The sequence below is a fragment of the Nannospalax galili genome, unplaced genomic scaffold, assembly GCF_000622305.1.
Source record: "Nannospalax galili isolate Female #2095 unplaced genomic scaffold, S.galili_v1.0 scaffold54, whole genome shotgun sequence".
Lineage (NCBI taxonomy): Eukaryota > Metazoa > Chordata > Mammalia > Rodentia > Spalacidae > Nannospalax > Nannospalax galili.
The window spans coordinates 2,627,007-2,647,242 of record NW_008341028.1 but is presented as its reverse complement, the minus strand read 5'-3'; the positions used below and the strand labels follow the sequence as shown (position 1 = coordinate 2,647,242).

The 20,236-nt window shown below is 41.6% G+C and overlaps 1 protein-coding gene across 1 annotated transcript in view; it reads left to right on the top strand.

The window, feature by feature from the left end:
- Positions 1-20,236, top strand: part of Gli3 (GLI family zinc finger 3) — a 281,899-nt gene that overhangs the window by 178,120 nt on the left and 83,543 nt on the right. The window contains exons 5-7 of the mRNA XM_029564979.1: positions 11,380-11,585; positions 14,229-14,375; positions 18,851-19,052. Coding sequence (XP_029420839.1) covers positions 11,380-11,585; positions 14,229-14,375; positions 18,851-19,052 — 555 coding nt within the window. The remainder of the gene's footprint in view (positions 1-11,379; positions 11,586-14,228; positions 14,376-18,850; positions 19,053-20,236) is intronic.

The window sequence follows — 20,236 nt, the reverse complement described above, 5'->3', positions numbered from 1 at the left end:
TCAAAATCTTTTCCCCAGCTTCAATTGGGGAAGTACAAGCTTGGATCCACCCTTATCTTATCAAAAAATCTTGCCTTTTCATCCCTAGTTCTAAAATATCTCATACGCATAGTGTCATATTTTTTCCTGGGGGTCGGAGAGATGACTTAGCGCTTAAGAACACTGGTTGTTCTTGCAGAAGACCCATGTTCAAATCCCAGCACCCACATGACAACTAACAACCGTCTGTGACTCCAGTTCCAGGGGATCCCACAGCCTCTTTGTCCGCCGTGGGCATTGCACAACACGGGTGCACTTACCTACATGCAGGCAATCTACACATACACATAAAATGAAAAATAATAAATAAAATGTTTAAAAAAATTTTTTTTTCCCAATCTTCCTGTTTTCAATGAAGAACTGTACTGCTTTTTAGCACTTTGATTGTTAATTTTCAAGCATACCCACATTTGTTACTTCCCTGCCTTGGAGTGGAATAGCTAATTATGGTTCCCAGGAATCAAAACAAGTGCCCAGGTCCCAAAAGCACATGGTTCAGTGAGTTTGCTAATGCTAATTAATTAGTCCAGATAACTGCATTTTATAAAAGTCATTCCTACGATCTATAATTTAGGGAGCAAAGGGGCACTAACAGTAGTAAGTATCCTAATATATTAGTTACTTTGGCTGTGAGTGGAAACAAAAAAGAAAACAACAATGTCAACAACACCAGCAAAGAAATTCTGGAGAAGACTAGTGATTAGTATTGGTTTGACAGAAAAAGTGGAAGAGGAAACTATGTTAAAGAGTTAACAACTGGGGAAAAGGAGGTAGAAAAGGGTAGTTTTACCTGAAGCTTGATTAAAAAGGGAGAAATAAAGATACACAATTAAGTGCAGGGAAGCCAGTGCTTCTTGATAAAAATTATGTAAGGTGGTGCTACTTCTTTTATTGAGATTAAGTATCAGTCAAGCAAAATAGACTTTTCAAAAAGCTCATTCACTCAAACTCAAATCTAAGTTCAGTATTTTGTAATATATGTCTAGAGCTTCCTAGAAATGTTCAAGGTGAGGTCAGGGAGAACTGGAGGAGACTGAGACAGGAGAGGCCCATCTGGGCCTGGCCAGATTGGCTGCCTCCTTGGGACAGAGACACGTCCATAGGAAGAAGAGGAGTCTGTATGAAAAGAGTGGCTGCTTAAAGGAACAACTTATTTCAGAGAAAGAGGGTAACTCAGCACTTAAAAGCACTTTCTACTCCTCCAGAGGACCTGGGTTTAGTTCCCAGCACCCACATGGCAGCTGACACTCACCTTTAACCACAGTTCCAAGGGGATCCAGTGCACTCTTATTCCTTCTGCAGGTACCAGGCATGCATGTGGCGCAGCAATGTACAAGCAGGCAATTAGTTATTATACTACTTATATGCTTGTATATATTTATTAAATAATTTGTAATATAGAACATGTTAAAATATGATATTTAAATATACCGTTTTGGTTTCTTTTCTGTGGCAGCTTAAGGGAGAAAGGGCTTTTGCGGGGGGGGGGGGGGGAACAGTTTCAAAGGGGGGGGGGGGGGCTCACAGTTCAAGACGACAGTGTATCTTGGCAGTGAAGTCAAGGCAGCAGGAACTTGAAGCTGGTCACTTCACAGTCATGAAGAGAGAGAAGTATGTGTTTACTGCTCCTTAATTCCCTTTCTCCATTTAAACAGTCCAGGATTCAAGCCAGGGGATGGTGCTACCCACAGTAGGTTGGTCTTCCATCTTGATCAGCACAATCAAGATAGTCGCCCACTGGCATGCTCAGAGACCTGTCTTCCAAGTGACCCTAGATTCTGGTGTTTTTTGTTTTTTGTTTTTTTTTCTCACTTTTTTATAAGGTAGCAATTGGGGAAAGAGGAAAAATAAGAAAATTTTTATTTTGTTATACATTGCAAAAACAGGGATGCTTTTGTATGAAATGGTTGGATTCCATCTGTTTGACAGCAAGAACAGCTAAAATTTTAACTTTTAGAATTATGTGCACTTAACAGACTATTAAGAACACATGTTATTTAGAAATGATATTGTTACCTACTATCTGAGTTGTGTTCACCTTCCCACAGGTCTCCCTTTCCTGCCCATTTTTCCGAAAGTGTTAGAAGAATGGCAAGATGGTTAGTGGGTAAGGTGCTTGCCATCAAGATTGGTGACTGAGTTCAATCCCTGGAATCCACATGGTGGAAGGGGAGAACCAAAGCCTGCAAGTTGCCTTCTGACCTCCAAAAGTGCACCATGGCATAGGTGTACATGTACGCACACAACGACAACAACAATATTAATAATAAAACGAATGAGTAAATGTGCAAGCAGTGAAGTTAGAGGCACACATAGAGCTTTCTTTGTAAATCACTGGGGCAGGGGGAAGAGCTGCAGCACGCCATGAGATGAGGTCCAGTGTCTCCCCAATACTGATGTGAACCACTAGTGTGCTCACTAGAGCTCTTTTTACTACCAAAGCATTGTGCATTGTGATTGAATGTGCTTTAAAATTCCTTAACACCAAAATTTTAATCTTTTTACAAAATATTTTTATTTATTCTTTTTATTTATGTTTATGAGTGTATTGCCTGCATGTGTGTGAGTGCACCTGTGCCGTACAATGCCATGGAGGTCAGAAGAGGGCTTCGGATTCCCCTGGAACGGGAGTTAAGGACAGTTCATAGGCACCATGTGGGTGCTGGGAATCAAACCCAGGTCCTCTGCAAGAGCAGTCAGTGCTCTTAACCGCTGAGCCATCTCTCCAGCCCCTGAAATTTTAATCTCTTAATAGAGATCATTACAGTAAACATTGTTGGCAACTTGATATCTGGGTAGAGAAAATCAATCTTAGCTGTAAACAATTGTATTGGTTCTATAATTTGGTACGTAGGTAACATTTTTCCCTTGTCAGAATGACAGACTACATGCATTATGACATTTATTGGCCTCTCCACTCATAAGAAACTCCTCTGGTTTGCCTTAGCAATAGTTTTTCCCACCCCCAAAGTTCATACACAGAAGCCTGTCTTCTGTCATCTGCTTGGAACTAAGACTGATGCTTCAACTATACTATCTTTGTTTAATAATAGTAACTATTATATTAATTATGGTGCTTGTAAATTTTGAAAAATAATGTATATATATTCTTCTAAATTTAATTGCAATGATCAAAACCATTATCAGCGGTTTCAATATGTTTGGCACTTAACACAATGCTTGTATCCTTTAGAAAAGGGTGAGTACTGGGCTGGAGTGATGGCTCAAAGAACCTGGGTTCAATTTCCAGCACACACATGGCACACAACTGTCTGTAACTCCCGTTCCAAGGGAATCCAATGCCTTCTTCTGACCTGCACAGGCATTGCATGACACAGGTGCACTTACATACATGCAGGCAATACAGTCATACATGTAAAAATAAATACGTATTTTAAAAAAGAAAAAGGTGAGTACCGAATAGCACATGTACAGAAGAGCACACAAAATAAACACATATAGTTCAGTAAATCAGGAGGCAGTTTCACATATAAAAACCTCTAACAAGTAAGTCTAGAAACAGAACATTGCCACATATCCCAAAGCACACAGATGGGAATGTCCTTTTGTTTGTTTTTGTTTGTTTTTGTTTGTTTGTGATGGGATCTCACCATGTAGCACTGGCTGACTTGAAAAGTTGAAAGTTGTTACATAGACCAGGCTGGCATCAGACTCACAGAGGTCAGCCTGCCTTTGCCTTCCGAGTGCTGGGACTAAAGCCCTGCACTATCATGACCATCCAGAAGTGAATATTCTAATAATAAAGTTAACTTTTGGGTTTTCTTGTTGTTCTAAAAAATTAAAGTTGGCTTTTGTCTGTTAGTAAACTTGGTATACATGGGATTTTAGAATATATTGTATTCTTTAGGCTACGCTGCTTCTATCCAATATAATGCTTTTGAAGTTTTCCATATTATAGTTCCTTTTCATAGCTGTTGAGCACTGTGTGAGTTATTCATTCTACAAGTAGTGAATATTCCCAGTTTTAAGGAGATGAAGAAAGCTGCTTGCGAGTCTTTTAGTCTGTAAGTCGCGTGGACACTGGTTATTTGAGGTGTATGTCAAGGAAAGAAATGCTATGCATCCAGTTAAGGTGCTAATTCTGAGCTGTGTCCCCACCGACAGCACAGCCCGTGCCAAGGTGAGCAGGTCCCGTTTCTGCACATCTTTGCCCACGTTTGGCCTTGTCAGTCTTCTCAGTCTTAGCCATTCTAATAGGTGTTTAATGATAACTGACTGTGGTATTAATTTGTGCTGCCCTGTGCATGGTCTGTTACAAGATTCTAGAGTAGCTTGATATATCATGTGAAGAAAACTTGTTAACTGTATTACTTTAAATAAACAAAGCCTCTTAATTTTTCCATTCATGTATTTGAACTTTTTATATCCAGACATAATTCAAAAAGTAAATCTCTGAAAATCATGTTCTATTTGCAAAACAAAGCTTTCTTAGTCTCTTTTTAAAGAAATCATTCAGAACTCTTAAATTCTACATTTAAGCAATGTTTAGTGCCTTAGCACTACTCTCTCTGTCTCTCTATCTCTCTGTCTCTCTCTCTCTGTGTTTTACATAATATACTATATAATATTATAGACAGCCTTTGCTGGCCACTTCTGTTCAGAGCCTATCTGCCTTAAGTCCTGGTTAATGCTCCGTATGCTTTATGATAACACGCCCTGGAAGCTCCTGTTAGTGTTTTATGCTCTGCCACAGTCAGATCATGTCCACTCACATTCCTTATGTGTTTGTAGCTTTCCACTGAGTTCGACCATAAATTCTGGGAGAAAGGACTGTGTAACTATATATTGTGTTTCTTGGACTCTCCCCAGGTGCTGAAATCATAGTGGATTTTTAGTAAATGGATTGTCAATAAAATACATATTCAGGAAAGATACCATTGAAACATTTGTTTATGTGTTATATATTTTTAAATTTGTAAAAGTTGTGTCAGTTAAATAATCAAAGAAAATACTCTGCTGCAAAGGTAATGAAAATGAGACTCGAAGCGGATCTGATCTTGGCTAGAGCTTGGGCAGTTTAGCAAAATGTTTACTAGGTAGGGAATCAGGGGTCGACCAAGTAACAATAATGATCCAGAACTAAGGAAGTTCAGAAGGGAAAAGTGAGCTAGAGCTACAGAAGAGGGCTGTCCACCCGGAGCCATGGCCTTCAGGGAGGAGTGTGACTCCAGAAGAGGCTGGCGGGAAAGGAGGAATAAACACTGCCTCCTTGCCCTGTTGCCAACACTTCTGTCTGTGGAAACTCAAGGGAATGAGCTACCTGATTCCAGCCTTGAAGACCAGCCTCCCTGTGCCCACCCTGGCTCCGGGTGCAAGGGATGCCAACGGACTCAGCCGTGCCTCAGGTCTCCTGTTACTTCTGAGTTGAGACAGAAGCTTACCTCGAACAGAGAAAGGTGAAGGGTCAAACTGTGGACTTCTGACCACATATTAGCTGTGGTTGGCTTCATTACTTGTTTGCTATGTGGGAAGCAGTAATTTTAGTATAATTTTGGTTTACTAAAACCATTTCTTTTGAGTCCATGAGATAGTTCAGTGGGTAAAGACACTTGCCACCAGGCCTGATGACCTGAGTTCAATCCCTGGAACCTACGTAGTGGAAGGAGAACACCAACTCCTGCAAGTTGTCCTCTGAGCTCCACATGTGCACCATGGCATGCACATGTACACATATAAACACACACAAAATAAATAAAAGTAAATGAATACAACTTTAAACTGTATTTAGTTCATTGAAATAATAACTTTTCCTTGGACTCTGTTACTACTGCTTGACCGTAAAGAGCAGTATTTGTTTTGTAAAGAACAAAGGGAAACAAAAAACATGTGAAAGCTGTAGTTCAGTCTTGTGATGGTTAAAAGACTGACACACTCACACAGAAGTGAGGGTTATAGTGGGTGCAGTGCAAGGATTGCCAGCAGTGTGAGAGCAAACTGCAATAATCTCTGTGAACCTTCCTTAATGTTCTCATAATAGGCAATCCAGGTGATGAAACACTATGATTTTAATTCTGGCATTTTTAGTAACCCACTAAGATAGATAGAAAAAGCAGTAACAAATTAGATCATGTAATGATATCTAACTAAGAAGTCTAGCTATTCTTTACAATGTTTTTTGTTGTTGGTTTTTCACAAGTATCATCTTTAAAAATACTATAAAAATCCTCTTTTCTTATTGTGATCTATTTTCATGACCTTGTAAAAATTAATCTTTAATTATGACCACAAACCAAAAAAATGCATATTGTTGTATTGTCTTTAGGGAGATCATCCAAATTGCCCTTACTTTCTTGTTTAAAATTGCTCTTGATGCACAGTCGTCTAGTTGCATTGGGTGGATGGAAACAAATTAGCAACAACTTGTTAGGCTTTCAAGGCCTCGAGCAAACAAATGGGTAGAAACTGTACAGGGGTTGCTGTCCCCCAGTGGTAGAGACTGTACAGGGGATGCTGTCCCCGAGTGGTAGAGACTGTACAGGGGATGCTGTCCCCGAGTGGTAGACACTGTACAGGGGATGCTGTCCCCGAGTGGTAGAGACTGTACAGGGGATGCTGTCCCCGAGTGGTAGACACTGTACAGGGGATGCTGTCCCCGAGTGGTAGAGACTGTACAGGGGATGTTGTCCCTGAATGATAGAAACTCTACAGGGAATGTTCTCCCTGAATGAGGATTCTAGAGCCTTGAACATGATCCAGGATGCACAGGAAGAGGTGTAACAGCCCATACTCTCTTGCCAGCCCTGGAAGCCCAGTCAGTGGTTGGAATGTAATGACTATTTCTCTGATCCTATACTACAACATAAATAGCATGGAATATCTAGCTTTAGAGCAGTTCAGAATTCTATTGTTTTTCCAGAATATTTGTTTGGTTTTTTTTCCTCTCCGGTCTCAGCAATTGAACACATCTAGTCTCAGAGCTGGAGAGCCACAGAGGGCTCCCAGCAATCTTCAGTTCCATCTCTGCATGTATCAACTGAAAATATAAACCAACAAAAGACTGTCATGCTGCCTTGAGCCTCAATTGAAAAAAATTTTTAAAAATATTTTACTGTATTTATTTTATGTGTATGTATGTGTTGCCTGCATGTAGATAAGTGCACCTGTGTCATGCAGTGCCCGCAGAGTACAGAAGAGGCTGTCAGATCCTCTCGAACTGGAGTTACGGACAGTTGTTAGCTGCTGTGTGGGTGCTGGGATTTGAACCCAGGTCTTCTTCAAGAACAGCCAGTGTTCTTAACCTCTGAGCCATCTCCAGCCCCCTGAAAAAAATTTTAAACAAGTTTCGCAGATATTTACCGGTCAAGTTTATGATACCTCATAAAATATGTTCATTTATATATATTTTTGGGTCTGCCTCTGTACTTCCTTGTATAGAATTCACCCCTCCTCTGGTCACAGTCTGGTTCCTTTGCACAGCAATAAGTACATCTGCCTACTAAAGTCTAAGAGCTTAACTTTCCTTCTCAGGTATGTGTTAGAATTATAAGCAAAATGACAGATATGATCTAATTTACAAGTGGATCTGTTAAACAATGTTAAAAGCAAGTTTACTGAAAGACATTGGCATATATAGTTGCATATGCATATATTGGCTGTTTGAGCCATTATAGTATGGGTGGGTGGATACTCAGACTTGCTGTTTTTGTCAGCATTAGAGAAGCATCCTGCTATCCCAGCTCAGCAAAGTCTGGTGTAGAAGCCCAGCTTCCACTGAGAAACAGAATAGTGTGGAAGGGGATGCCAGTGCTGCCCTGCTAGGAAGCTAAATTGCCACTTGGACATTGAGTCTAGAATAAAAAGAAAAGTTTTGTTGGCCAGATTAAAAAGTCATTGATACCAGGTTGCCCAACCTTTGCATGTGTGACTGTCAGCCATGACAGCAGCAGGGAGGGAGCTACCTGTGTTCCAGGGTATGTACACACCATAGGTCAGGCGACAGGTGCTCTATTAGAAACAAGAGGCAGCGCACATTAGGTCTGGTTTCCTCCAAGGCCTTTCATGTCATCAGTGAACTCATCTTCTTACTCACTGCATGTGGCTCTCTGATTTTACTAATAGGAATCTGGGGAAATCCAAGGAGATTCTTCCAAAGTACTGTCAGGGAAGAAAAAGAGCAGACTTGTGTTCAAGTTGCTGTTGGAGAGACCCTGTACGTGGGTGTTTTGAGCAGCTGTATTCATAACTGCCAAAATTTGCAAGTGACCAAGATATCCTTCAGTAGGTGAATGGATAAATAAACTGCAGTTCATCTTGTTAATGAAGTATTGCTCAGCGCTGAAAAGAAAGGTACTTTTAAAGACCAACAGGATTATGTCATTTACAAGAAAGTAGATGGAAAGAAAGATTGTTTTAAACAAAATAAACAGGATTTAGAAAGATAAATACCGTATGAGTCTCTCATTTGGAATCTAGATTTTTTTTAAAAAGGACATGAAAGTAGAAGTGGGACTATTTGGGAAGAAGGGAGCAGTGGGCGGGAGGGCGTGGGACCAGAGTGTGGGGGGGGGCGAGAGTCACCACAGCCCACTGCATACATGTGTGACAGTGTCATGATGAAACCCACGGTTTATAATGAATGTGCACTAGATGGAGGGGAGGAAGGGGGGCCTTTTAATCAATGAAATGTCTTGGAGGGAACAAATTCATATCAATAACTAAAAGAAGCCAAACAAAGGCCATGTACTTTATGATGTATGGAGACAGTACAAAGGTTAGTCACTTCCCAGAGCTTGATGGGAGGTCAAAGGAGGGGAGAATTGTTCAAGGCCCAGGGCAGGGAAACTTGTCTGCATGACACTACCATGATGGGTTCCTGTCATTATACATGTGTCCAAACTTGCAGAATGTGCACATTGTGGACCTAAAGGCGGTAATAATGAGGGGTCAGTAGAAGCTTACCAGTTGTTAAAAAAGTAAAAAGTACTACTCTCGTACAGGATATTGAAAATGGCAAGAATCCACATGTGGGGGGGGCAGTAGAGATATCGGAAATCTCTACTATACCTTGATTTTGCTGTGGATATGAAGTTGCTCTTAAAAAGTCTTTTTAAAAAGATTCCAGAATTTCAAACTTTGAAATTATTTAGTATTTAGTATTCTATATTTTCCACTCCTGATGTGTGCCTGTTTATATGTTTGTATGATGTACATGTGTGCACGCCTGTATCGTGTGTGCTGCATACAAGTTCAATCATGTTCTGGGCAGCAAAGCACAAGGAAAGGATGGGGAATGTGTTTGAGGTCACACAGCTGCCAGCAGCAGAGTCCCACCCCTTCCCTCTACATTGACCATCTGACACCTGTCTCCAGGATTCCTGTTGAGCCCTCACTGAATCCCCTTTACAGAACACTTTTTATTCACACAGCAGAATTGGATGGCTTGTGTCCTGGGGGCAGTGAGTGAATAGCTTGCTATTCTGTATTCCTTGCTGAATCCTGTCCCAGCCACCTTGTTTGTAAACAGGGATGTCTGTCTCTCAGTGCATCTCTCTCAAGGGACACATTTGACTTCAGGGTAAAGTCTCCCAGCTTATCTCCAAATCTTGGAGACCCCTCCCTTCTGTTGTTACTTCTCACTCATTTGTGTAAATGGCCTTGAGCCCTGAGCTCTTGCCAGGATGAAGTGGGCAGCTCTTGAATCCTTCTGAGAAGCTCCACAGTTGTGACCTCAGTCTTCTGTGGGAGAGGCTCAGAAAGAGGGAGCCTGCATCAGCCCTTCACAAAATGGAGTGAAGAGAAGCCTGGGAGTGCCCCCTTCCTTGCCTTTCTCTGGGATGAGTGGCTGCCCCAGCACTCTCCTCAAGCTTTCACGTATTCATGGATATGAGTTTGTCTTTCTGGGCATGATTCCCTGACGTGGAATTGGGGTGCTAAGGATATTCTTGTTCTTCTCAATTCTAGAATCTTAGAAACATAATAGGTTCTACTCTTTGTTGAAAACAAACAAACAAACAAAAAACTGAACTAAACTAAACCAAACAGCAAAAAGGATGGCAGGCTTCACTGTTTTTAATTCCTATTGCTCAGTACAGTGCCACAGGATGTGTCAGACTTGGTGAAGTGGCTGGGCAGTGTCTGTGCTAGTCTTTCAGCATATACTACAGAGAAGTTTATGTGTGCACATTTGGTGGAACTGGCTTCTACTGAGGTCCAGTCCTGACAGGGCGATGTGGCTAGGGGCCCACCACAATCCTTTTGCTTTCCTCATTCACCAGAGCTTGCACTCTCAGTTTTCCTGTCTATTAGCTTGTCTATGTCCTGTCCTCTGCAAGTGAGGCAGCAGTGGGCATCACTTAGCTCCCCAGATCATCCGCAGGCGGTTCAGATTGTTAGTTTAGGAGCACAGGGGCACAGGCTCCACAGACTGGCCTTTCTTGACGTGGTTATCGTGGGGGGAAGGGGGGGGGGGTCAGGGTTGGCTGGACATCTGTGTGTGGTGGGGGTGCAATGGCAGAAAGGCTTATGAGAGCAGGCCAGATAGGGAAGATAGAAAGGTACGTTGTAGAATTTGCACTTAAAAGCAGACATTCTGCCTTCATGTTGCAGCCCAGACCAGAGCTTGAGCAAACCTGTCTTTGCCAGATTTCTAAGCCCAGGGCTGCGTAGTTGCTGCTTGCTCACTAAACATAGTTAATAAGGATGTAAGGATCCATGTGAAAAACAGGCTGGAACAGAAAGGCGATTCTAAGTGCTGCTTCCTGGAGAAGAGAAATTGCCTTCGAAACAGTAGAAAATGGTTTTCCTAACCACCTCAAGACCCCCGGAAGTGTGCACATGGGCAGACACTGGCTTCACGTTTCTTATGGATTTGCCATTTGTCATCTCTCTTATTTATGGGCAGCTCTGCCTTGGGCGCGTCTCGATGTTCAGACCAGATAAATTTTGTCTTGTTTTATAATGACTTTAAGCTCAGTTGCCTGTTATTTCTGGAGTTTTTTCTTGGGAGGGTGGGAAGCCAACGGCTGACATTTTTTCCCCCGTTTGTGGTAAAAACTTGTGACCCTCCTGCCTCAGCCTCCTGAGTGTTAGGATTACAGACACCTGCTGTCACACCTGGCTAAGGCTGACTTTTATTTACCTGTCTTCATAGTGTTATGAAATATCTCAAAAATCGTTTTCTTTTGCTAAAGTAATTCCACAGTGCTGTTCCACTTGCCTGATTTTGAAGTAAGGAGTGCTAAAAATTAAGTTATGTCTGATACTTTTCCCCCCAAGGTACCTTGACTTCATTTAAAATCTTATGTTCCCTCACAGGCACACTTCGTATCTGTGGACTCTTGTCTCATGTGTATATTTTGTATCACTTTTCTCTGTTCCCAGGCCTTCTGCCTTATCTAGTAGTCCGACGTATCCAGACCTGCCCTTCATTAGGATCTCTCCACACCGGAACCCCACTGCAGCTTCGGAGTCCCCCTTCAGCCCCCCACACCCGTACATCAATCCATACATGGACTATATCCGCTCCCTGCACAGCAGCCCATCCCTTTCCATGATCTCAGCTGCCCGGGGGCTGAGCCCCACAGATGGTGAGTCTCAAGCAGTTCTGCTGCTTCAGATCTGTGTTACTCTTGTGACAATGTGCAAAGCTAGTGTTTGCTCAGGGTTTCCCATGTGGCAGACAACCCTGTTGTTGAGGGTGGTAGTGTTCATACTTTCATGTAAGGATAACAGTGTAAAGAGGAAGTAAGTAACTTGCGACTCAAAGCCAGATCTCACTGACTCCCTAGTCCTTGCTCTTAAACACCCTTTTCTTCCACGCTCCACACATGATTAGATGAGCCCTGCCAGCATCTCATGGATGTGTGTGTGTGTGTGTGTGTGTGTGTGTGTGTGTGTACATGCTCTGAGTGCTTTTCTGGTGAATTCTGTTCTGTATGTTGGAGAGACATGTTTATACAGATGTATCTATGAGAGTAATACTTGACAAAGTCCACTGTGCACCTGCATCCCCTAGGACTGCTAATAAACTTCATAATGCATCCAACAGGGCCCGAGCCTTTGATCTTGTACAAACTTCCAGGTGATTTTAATGTTGTTGGTCTGTAATGGGCCACACACTTAAGAAGCAAGAGTCTAGGGCCAAAAAGACCTGTTACTTGTGAGTTCGGTCCTTGACCATGACAAATAGAACACTGGGCAAAGAGAGAGACTTAGACTTTATTCCTATAATGCTTGTAGTGCTCATTTAGGCTATAGTGTTTGTTTCTTTTGCTTGTAATCAGTCTCACATGACTTTTTAAAATTGGAGCTGTATTCATATGTTCCTTTCAAGTTATAACCTATTCCTTCCACTCAGGAAAGAATAGTTAGCATTTCTTGCAAATATATACAAATCCACTTGTCCACAACCTCTAGAGTCTCCGTTGAGATCCAGAATTCCATAAGCGAGAGATGTGTGCTCTTCACTACAGCGTGAAGGGAAACATCATACAGTTCATTCCACTAAACTGTTTGCCATGAGTTCTGTGTCCCAAGTTACTCTGCATGTAAACTGCTTCCTGAGACTGGCTGTGCACAGTGGCAAGCTCTAAGAAGTTTTTTAGGAAGCATCCACTCTGGTGTAGTTCCAGGAGTATCTGTCTTCTAGAAACAGTTACTGGCCCATGTGTCTTTTCTTTCTGAGATTTCAGTGCAAAGCATATTCTTGTAAGCCATTTGAGCAAGATTCACGTTTTAAAAACGAGATCTGCAAGAACATAAGGTATGATTTACTTCTGCTTTGGATTTGATTTTGTGATAGGGGAAGTGGAGAGTCATCTCCTTGGAGTGCTTGGGAGTTGGTGGAAATAACCACCCAGGAGAACAGACAGCAGGGCATGGTGGGAAAGCTCAAAGTGGAATTGGAATTGTGCCTGGCTTGAGGAAACTGAGTCAGGCAAGGGGATGATGGTGCTTGTGGTTACTTCATGAAAAGCATGATAGCTACCTGTGTTTGATGATTATGAATAAAACATTCTTTGATTGGTTGATCTGCTACCTTTTCCCACATCTCAACACCAATTAATAAAATACCCAATCCAGTAATTCCACTAATAGTTCCCTTCTGTGGTCTAGTTTTAAATTTTTTTCTGTCTTTACCATAGAGCATGCATTACAGAGTATTATATATGAACTCAAATCTAAAACACCTCTTGCCAGGATCTTTCTGTTTCTAACTAGTGGTTGTAAAACCTCTATGATCAAACGGTGTGCTCTAAGCACTTTACACAAGATTTTCCTCTTGGCTGCTGACGCCTTATGGATCTTCTTTGAATCCGCATCTCTAGCTCTAGAGGCCACCCTCAGAACTGTTACAATATCTTGCTGCTTTTGCACATAAATTGGCAGGTGGAAACCAATTATTATCCCACTCATGTAAGGCTGACTCTTGCCAGTAAATTGCTCCAGATTGATAGGTACATTTTCTTTTTGATTTTGTAATGAAAAAAAGAAAGAAGGGAAAAGAGAGCTTTTAAATTCTGGAACATGAAATTGCAGCTTATCATTCAGTTGTGTGTCATTAGTGCTGTGCTGCCTTTTTTCCTTTCTGGTAAACTCTGACTCCTCATGTTAGTGAGCGTTCACTCAGACACTCCTGTCAGGAGCACACAGAAGTATTTTAAGTATGTCTGGAAAGACATCACAGTTGTCTGAGTTGTCTGAGTTGACTGTTGTGAGAAATATGAACATACAGTGATTTGCTCTAAGAAAGTGTTTTGTTTTGGTGGGGGGTAGGGGTGGAGGTAGGGAGTTGTCAAACATGGCCATGAGCCTGGAACATGGAGACAAACCTGTGGACAGTGGACTCCCCATAGACTACACTGACATTGTTGCATCCTAGTATGTATGTGTCTGCTCTGTGACCTCACAATGACAGAACTGCTTGAGTACCTCTCAGAATGTGACCTGTCTTCAGGGATGCATGACTATATATTTTAATAGTTTTCAGTCATGTTAATTTCTTTAGACAAAGAGCAAAACTTTTGTAATGTGTTCTACTCTTTGTACTCTTCCAGTTTTCAAATAAAAGCTATCTAGTTAACAGTGAAAACATTTAAAGCAACTTTCTTGCAGTGAGCCATAAAAGGACTTGTATTTGAGGGATGCATTGCAAATGGACTCAGAATGCCTTAAAAAAGTGACTAATTGCCTTTTCCCCAATTGCCATTGTCCTCTGTTTCCTCTTACAGCTCCCCATGCTGGAGTCAGCCCTGCAGAGTACTATCATCAGATGGCCCTGCTCACAGGCCAGCGCAGCCCCTATGCAGACATCCTTCCCTCTGCTGCCACCGCTGGGGCTGGGGCCATCCACATGGAATATCTTCATGCTATGGATAGTAAGTGGCTGGTTGCTGGGGTAATGGTAGGGAGGGGTAACGAGCTAACTAAGAAATGGGAGAAGGTGCCAAAGGTTAAGTGATGGGCTGAATGTTCAGTCTAAAGAAAGCTTCTATAGATAGGGCCTGCCTGAGTTGCTCTGTTGGCTCCTGGTAAACTGAGGTTTGCATGAAGTTGTAGTTTGTTAGCTATAATAGAAATATTACTGATCAACAAATTATCCTGTTGTGCTGCTTGTGATATGAAACTAAGGAACAGATTTATCGCATGAATGGACTTTCATGATCACACCATGGTTTCATTGATTTTTCATCCTTTAGAAATTAAGTGTAAAAAATTAAGAAAGTTTTTATAAGAAATGATTTCTTTCCCTTTGTTTATGTTAAAGGAATCTTAATTTCATGGCCATTCCCAAAGGCAAACACCTTTAATACCAGCACTTGGGAGGCAGAGACAGGCAGATCTCTGGGGGATTAAGGCCAGCTGGGGCTACAGGGAGACCCTGTCTAGAAAGTGAAAAATAAAACACAACCAAAAAAGCCCACTTTATTTCATGAAGACCTTTTTTTTCTTTTGGTAGGAATATGGAAGGGTGAGAATAATTACATGTAGGACAAAAAAATTCCCCAAACATTTCCAAGTTTTAGTACATAGCAGTGGAAGAAAACAAGATCGTAGTGCCTGTGTCACTTTTAGGGGTGTTGCCTTTGGTCACAAATGGGCCCTTGATAATTGCTTCTTAGGGTACACCAGAACTCTCATCTCAAAAAAGGATCTGTTCTGTACATATCCTTCTGCAAGGTCTTGTAAAGTGAAGCTCAAGCTTCATCTATACCACAAGTCAATACAAAACAACCCCTGTGAACAGCACGTAGGCCTTCTAATGGGGCACAAGTCACAGTTCCAGTCACTTTTCCTAGCAGCAAGATTAACCTGTGTGTTTCCAACTAGAATCTCTTTAAAGTCTTTGTCAAAGGTGTGCAATTGTTAATCCAGTTCTCAGATTGGGAAAGAAGGAAGGTATTAGCTCCACACAGGAATGGAAATTGACAGCCTGAGATTACGAACCACCCAGGACCACCTTGGTGTGCTCCATAGGAGCATGGGCTTATTTTGGCTTCTATTGGCCAGCTCATTACTGCACACAATGTGAAAGAAATGTGCTACACCCTCAGCAGTGGGGTTTGTCATTAGACTCAGTAGCGTAGACGGTTTAAGTTTCAGATTCATCATAACCACATTTCAATTAGCAATTGTTGGGGAAAATAGATCATGGTTATTATGCAAATTAGTTATTTAAAATCTGCAAATAAAGAATTAAAATAAGAGAGACTCCCTGGAAGGTCAGCCTACATTACTTTCCCTATTTGATAAGAATGTGTTTAGTCAGGCAGTGGCAGTTGTTATCTAAATAAAGGATGAAGCTACCCTTTTACTTTGTAAAAACTAATTAAAGGAATTTTAATTTGCCAGAGTATATGGTAAATTGATTGTCATTAAATAGGAATTTAGATGTCCTATCATTCATCACATAAAAAGAAACCTCCTTTTTCTTTGTCAGAAATTTTTATTAGAGAAACGAAAACAATTAGCACAAAGCCAGATTGGAACTATCTGCCTTGGAACAAGAAGAAAGCTCTGGCTGGAGCTGTGGTAGAGTGCTTGCCTTGAGTATGTGAGGGTCTGGGTTCAGTCCCTAGCTCTGTAAAATAATAATAATAATAATAAATAATTAGATTCTGTTTTCTGTGGCAGAAAGAAGCACATTCACGAGGGATGACTTCTGACTTGGAAGTTAGAATATTTAGATATAACACATTAGACTAAACAGGCATATTTATAACTCTATACCTTTTGAGATTAGAGGGACCTTGAATAGGTAATCACTGTAAGAAACATACTAGATGTGAGATGAAGGTAAGGACTTGAAATTCATGCTATCTGTGGGTAGAAAGTGACTTAAAGGAATGCTAGTTTTGAGAGACAAACAAGGATGACATTTTCTAGTCCAACTTTGGGGAACTAAAGAGTTTGTGAGAAGGATGAAAAGGTTTTACTAGGCCCCTGGACCTTGTCTTTGCATGATGTGTGGTAGATGTAAGACTTCCAATGTTGCATGGTACCAGGTCACCTTTTCTCTTGCATTATTGTCAGTAACTGATTTTAAGAATCAGAGATTGGGGCCTGGCAAGGCTGCTCAGGCCCTACCACCCACACCAAAAGCAGAGATTGTTGCAGGGATGAACTCTGTCTTCTAACTCTTGAGACCTATTGAGAAGGGTATCGTCAAAGTTACATAAAAATTGGCAATAAATCTGACTGGCATTTGAATTGTCTGGAATCAGCAGGTAAGTGTGTCTCTATTAAAACCATTATCATGAAATTATAGTCTTATAGTGAGTAAATGTGAGATAGGCTCAAGGTAGAGGCCATAATAAAATTGTGATGCTGATTTAGACACTAAAAGGTATATACACAGCTGGGATTGCTATTCTGTGCTAAGATGCCCTAAATCAGGTTGGTAATGAAGTTGTTCTAAATGAATGAACTCACTTTAAATGCACCAAAATGAAAAATTTCAGAAGTTACCATGTTTATCATTCAGATTGGTTTTATGTAGGGATGGTACTGACTGGTTAACTTCCGCTTTGCATGTGGTTGTAATATCAACTACAAAGCCTTTCATAATCATCTATTCTGTTTCTTTAAATTATTACAAAGCATATTGGATTGTTATCTTGTGTCAAGGTCTATCTCCAGGGCCTGACATGTTGGCGTAGACCTTTAATCCCAGCATTTGGGAGGCTGAGGCAGGCTGGAGGATTATGAATTTATTCAAGACCAAAGAGACCCTATCAAATCTATACCTCTGTTGAAGAAAATATATATTCCCAATTCAATTTCTAGAGATCAAATGACTGGTTCTTTTTTCTCTGAAGATTTATCTACTACCATAATTTTCTGAGTAAGGCAAAATGTCCATATCCCTGTAAGCAGGTATGCCCATGCTGTGAAACTCAAGGTCCTTTGTACCTAAAAATTATGTTTGATTTAATTCTCTTTTTGAAATATATTTTTATGTGTATGAGTGTATTGCCTGCACATATATAAGTGCAGCCATGTCCTGCAGTGCCCACAGAGGTCAGAAAAGGGCATAGTATCCCCTGGAACTGGAGTTGCAGATAGTTGTTAGCCACCATCTGAATGCTGAAGACCAAACCTAGGTCCTCTGCAAGAGCAGCCAGTGCTCTTAACCACTGAGCCATCTCTCCAGCTGCCAGTGTTTGATTTAATTCTTACCTGGTGGGATTATGTGCTCATTGTCTCATTAAACTTAAGTTTTCTGACTCTGTCATGTAGCTTGATCTTCCAAAGATCAGAATTGCCCAGTGGGCTACATTCTTACTATGTCCTAAGACCCAGATTTTGATTTCTACCAAATTTGAATGCAAATAAAGTTTAATTTTAACTCCTTAGTTAAAAAACATTGTATTAAATTGGCATGTGTTTAAATTGTTACTAACCTCCAGGATTAGAAGACCATCAATGAATTTTCTTGTTTAAAAACTTAATTTTGAATGGAGAAGTATGCTCCATTACAATGTCAGGCACATCGAGACCCTTTACTGTACTTTCGGGGTTTATACCTCACACCTTAGAAGATTTAGAAATCAGTAATATCCTAAAAATTGCAAATGTTTGTTGGAATTTATACACTTGCACGAGGAGGCTTTTGACCAGGAGCCCTTTTTGCTACCAACGAGCCCAAGGCTCGGTATGGTAGGTCTGCTGTTTATACACACAAGGTTTGACAGCAGTCCCAGCCTCCTCCCATTAGATGCTCATAGCATACCCTGAACTGTGACAGCCAGAGGTTGGCATGTCTCCTAGGGTACAAAATCACCTGCAGTTGAGTACCTCTGATTGAAGGTAATAATACTTATAAGTTGTTTTATTGATACTGTAAGTATATCAAGGAGCACATAACTACTGGAGTCATGGGAAAAGGCAGGCATAACCTTTATTTTAGGATGCTTTAATTCTTTTTTTTCCTTTGGCTGATTGCCTTATAGTGGCGCATGCTGAAGTGGGGAGGGTATTGTTTTGCAACTGTGGGAACCTCTGTCTTTGTCGCTTGTGGCGAATTAATGATGGGAATATCTAAGCAGCCGTCAGATTCATAAATCACTAGAAATGAGAAGGATAACACATAGAAGTCTCTGCCTTTTGTTTAGCAATTTATCATTTTGCCTGCACATTAATAAACAGAGCTCCTCTGAGGTAAACCCCTGGAAGATAAATATTTCTCCCTAACTTCCTCAGCTGCAGCCAGCAGATCAGAAGGGACGAGAGGCACTTGTCACCACTAGTTGCCAGGTTCTTATCCCTCTCTTTTTGCCCAGATGTGTGGCAGTCAATATCATGTATAGATTCTGGCTATAGGTAATCAGGTTCTGTTTTGTTTCTGTAACAGGCACCAGGTTTCCCAGCCCTAGGCTGTCAGCCAGGCCCAGCCGAAAACGTACACTGTCCATATCACCACTGTCAGATCATAGCTTTGACCTTCAGACAATGATAAGGACGTCTCCCAACTCCTTGGTCACAATTCTCAATAATTCCCGTAGCAGCTCTTCAGCAAGTGGCTCCTATGGTCACTTATCTGCAAGCGCAATCAGGTATGTATTTTCCTGAATCCATTATGTGTTTTTAGAATAAAATGACAGTGCTCAAATGCACTAGTAATGCATCTGAAAGAGCCAGCAGACTACTGTGCCTATACTAGGATACAGTTACATACCGCAACAATCAATCACAGATAGTTATTGGGCCAAAATTAATTTCTTGGCATGCATTAGTCAGAAGCTCTTATATGGCAGTTATTCAGTTATGATTAAATCTCTGTCCTAGTTTGTTTCTTCATTGCTGTGACAAAATACTCTGACCAATACCAACTTGGGGAGGAAAGGGTTTATTTTAACTTACATCCGCTGGGTCACAGTTCATCAGGGAGCCCAAGGTAGGAACTCAGGGCAGGAACCTGGAGGCAGAAGCTAGAGCACAGGCTATGGAGGAATGCTGCTTACTGGCTTGCTCCCCTGGCCCCTGCTCAGCCTGCTTTCTTACACAACACAGGCCCACCTGCCCAGGGGTGGCACCACCCACAGTGGGCTGGGCCCTCCCATATCACTCAACAATCAAGAGGATGCCCCACAGACATGGCCACAGGCCAGTCCTATGGAAGCAATTCCCCAATTGAGGCTCCCTCAACCCAGGTGTGTCAAGTTGACACTAAAGCCAGCCAGCACAATCTCCTTCTTAGTGACAGAGTATGGAAAATTTTTTCATCCAGGTCTTTGGTTGGAATTAGTTCTCTAGAGCAAAAACCAATTCTGTGTCTGGTTGTGCAGCTTGAATATGAAAGAGAAACAAAATAAATAAGTCATTGAGGGCTGGAGAGATAGCTCAGCAGTTAAGAACACTGGCTGTTCTTGCAGAAGACCTGGGTTCAAATCCCAGCACCCACATGGCAGCTAACAACTGTCTGTAACTCCAGTTCCAGGGGATCCGACCGCCTCTTCTGTGCTCACAGGCATTGCACAACTCGGGTGCACTTACCTACATGCAGGCAATGTACACATACACATAAAAATAATAAATGAGGGCTGGAGAGATGGCTCAGCAGTTAAGAGCACTGACTGCTCTTACAGAGGACCCGGGTTCGATTCCCAACACCCACATGGCAGCTAACAACCATCTATAACTCCAGTTCCAGAGGAATCTGACACCCCCTTCTGACCTCTGCAGGCATTGCATGACATGGGTACACTTACATTTATGCAGGCAATACACTCACATGCAT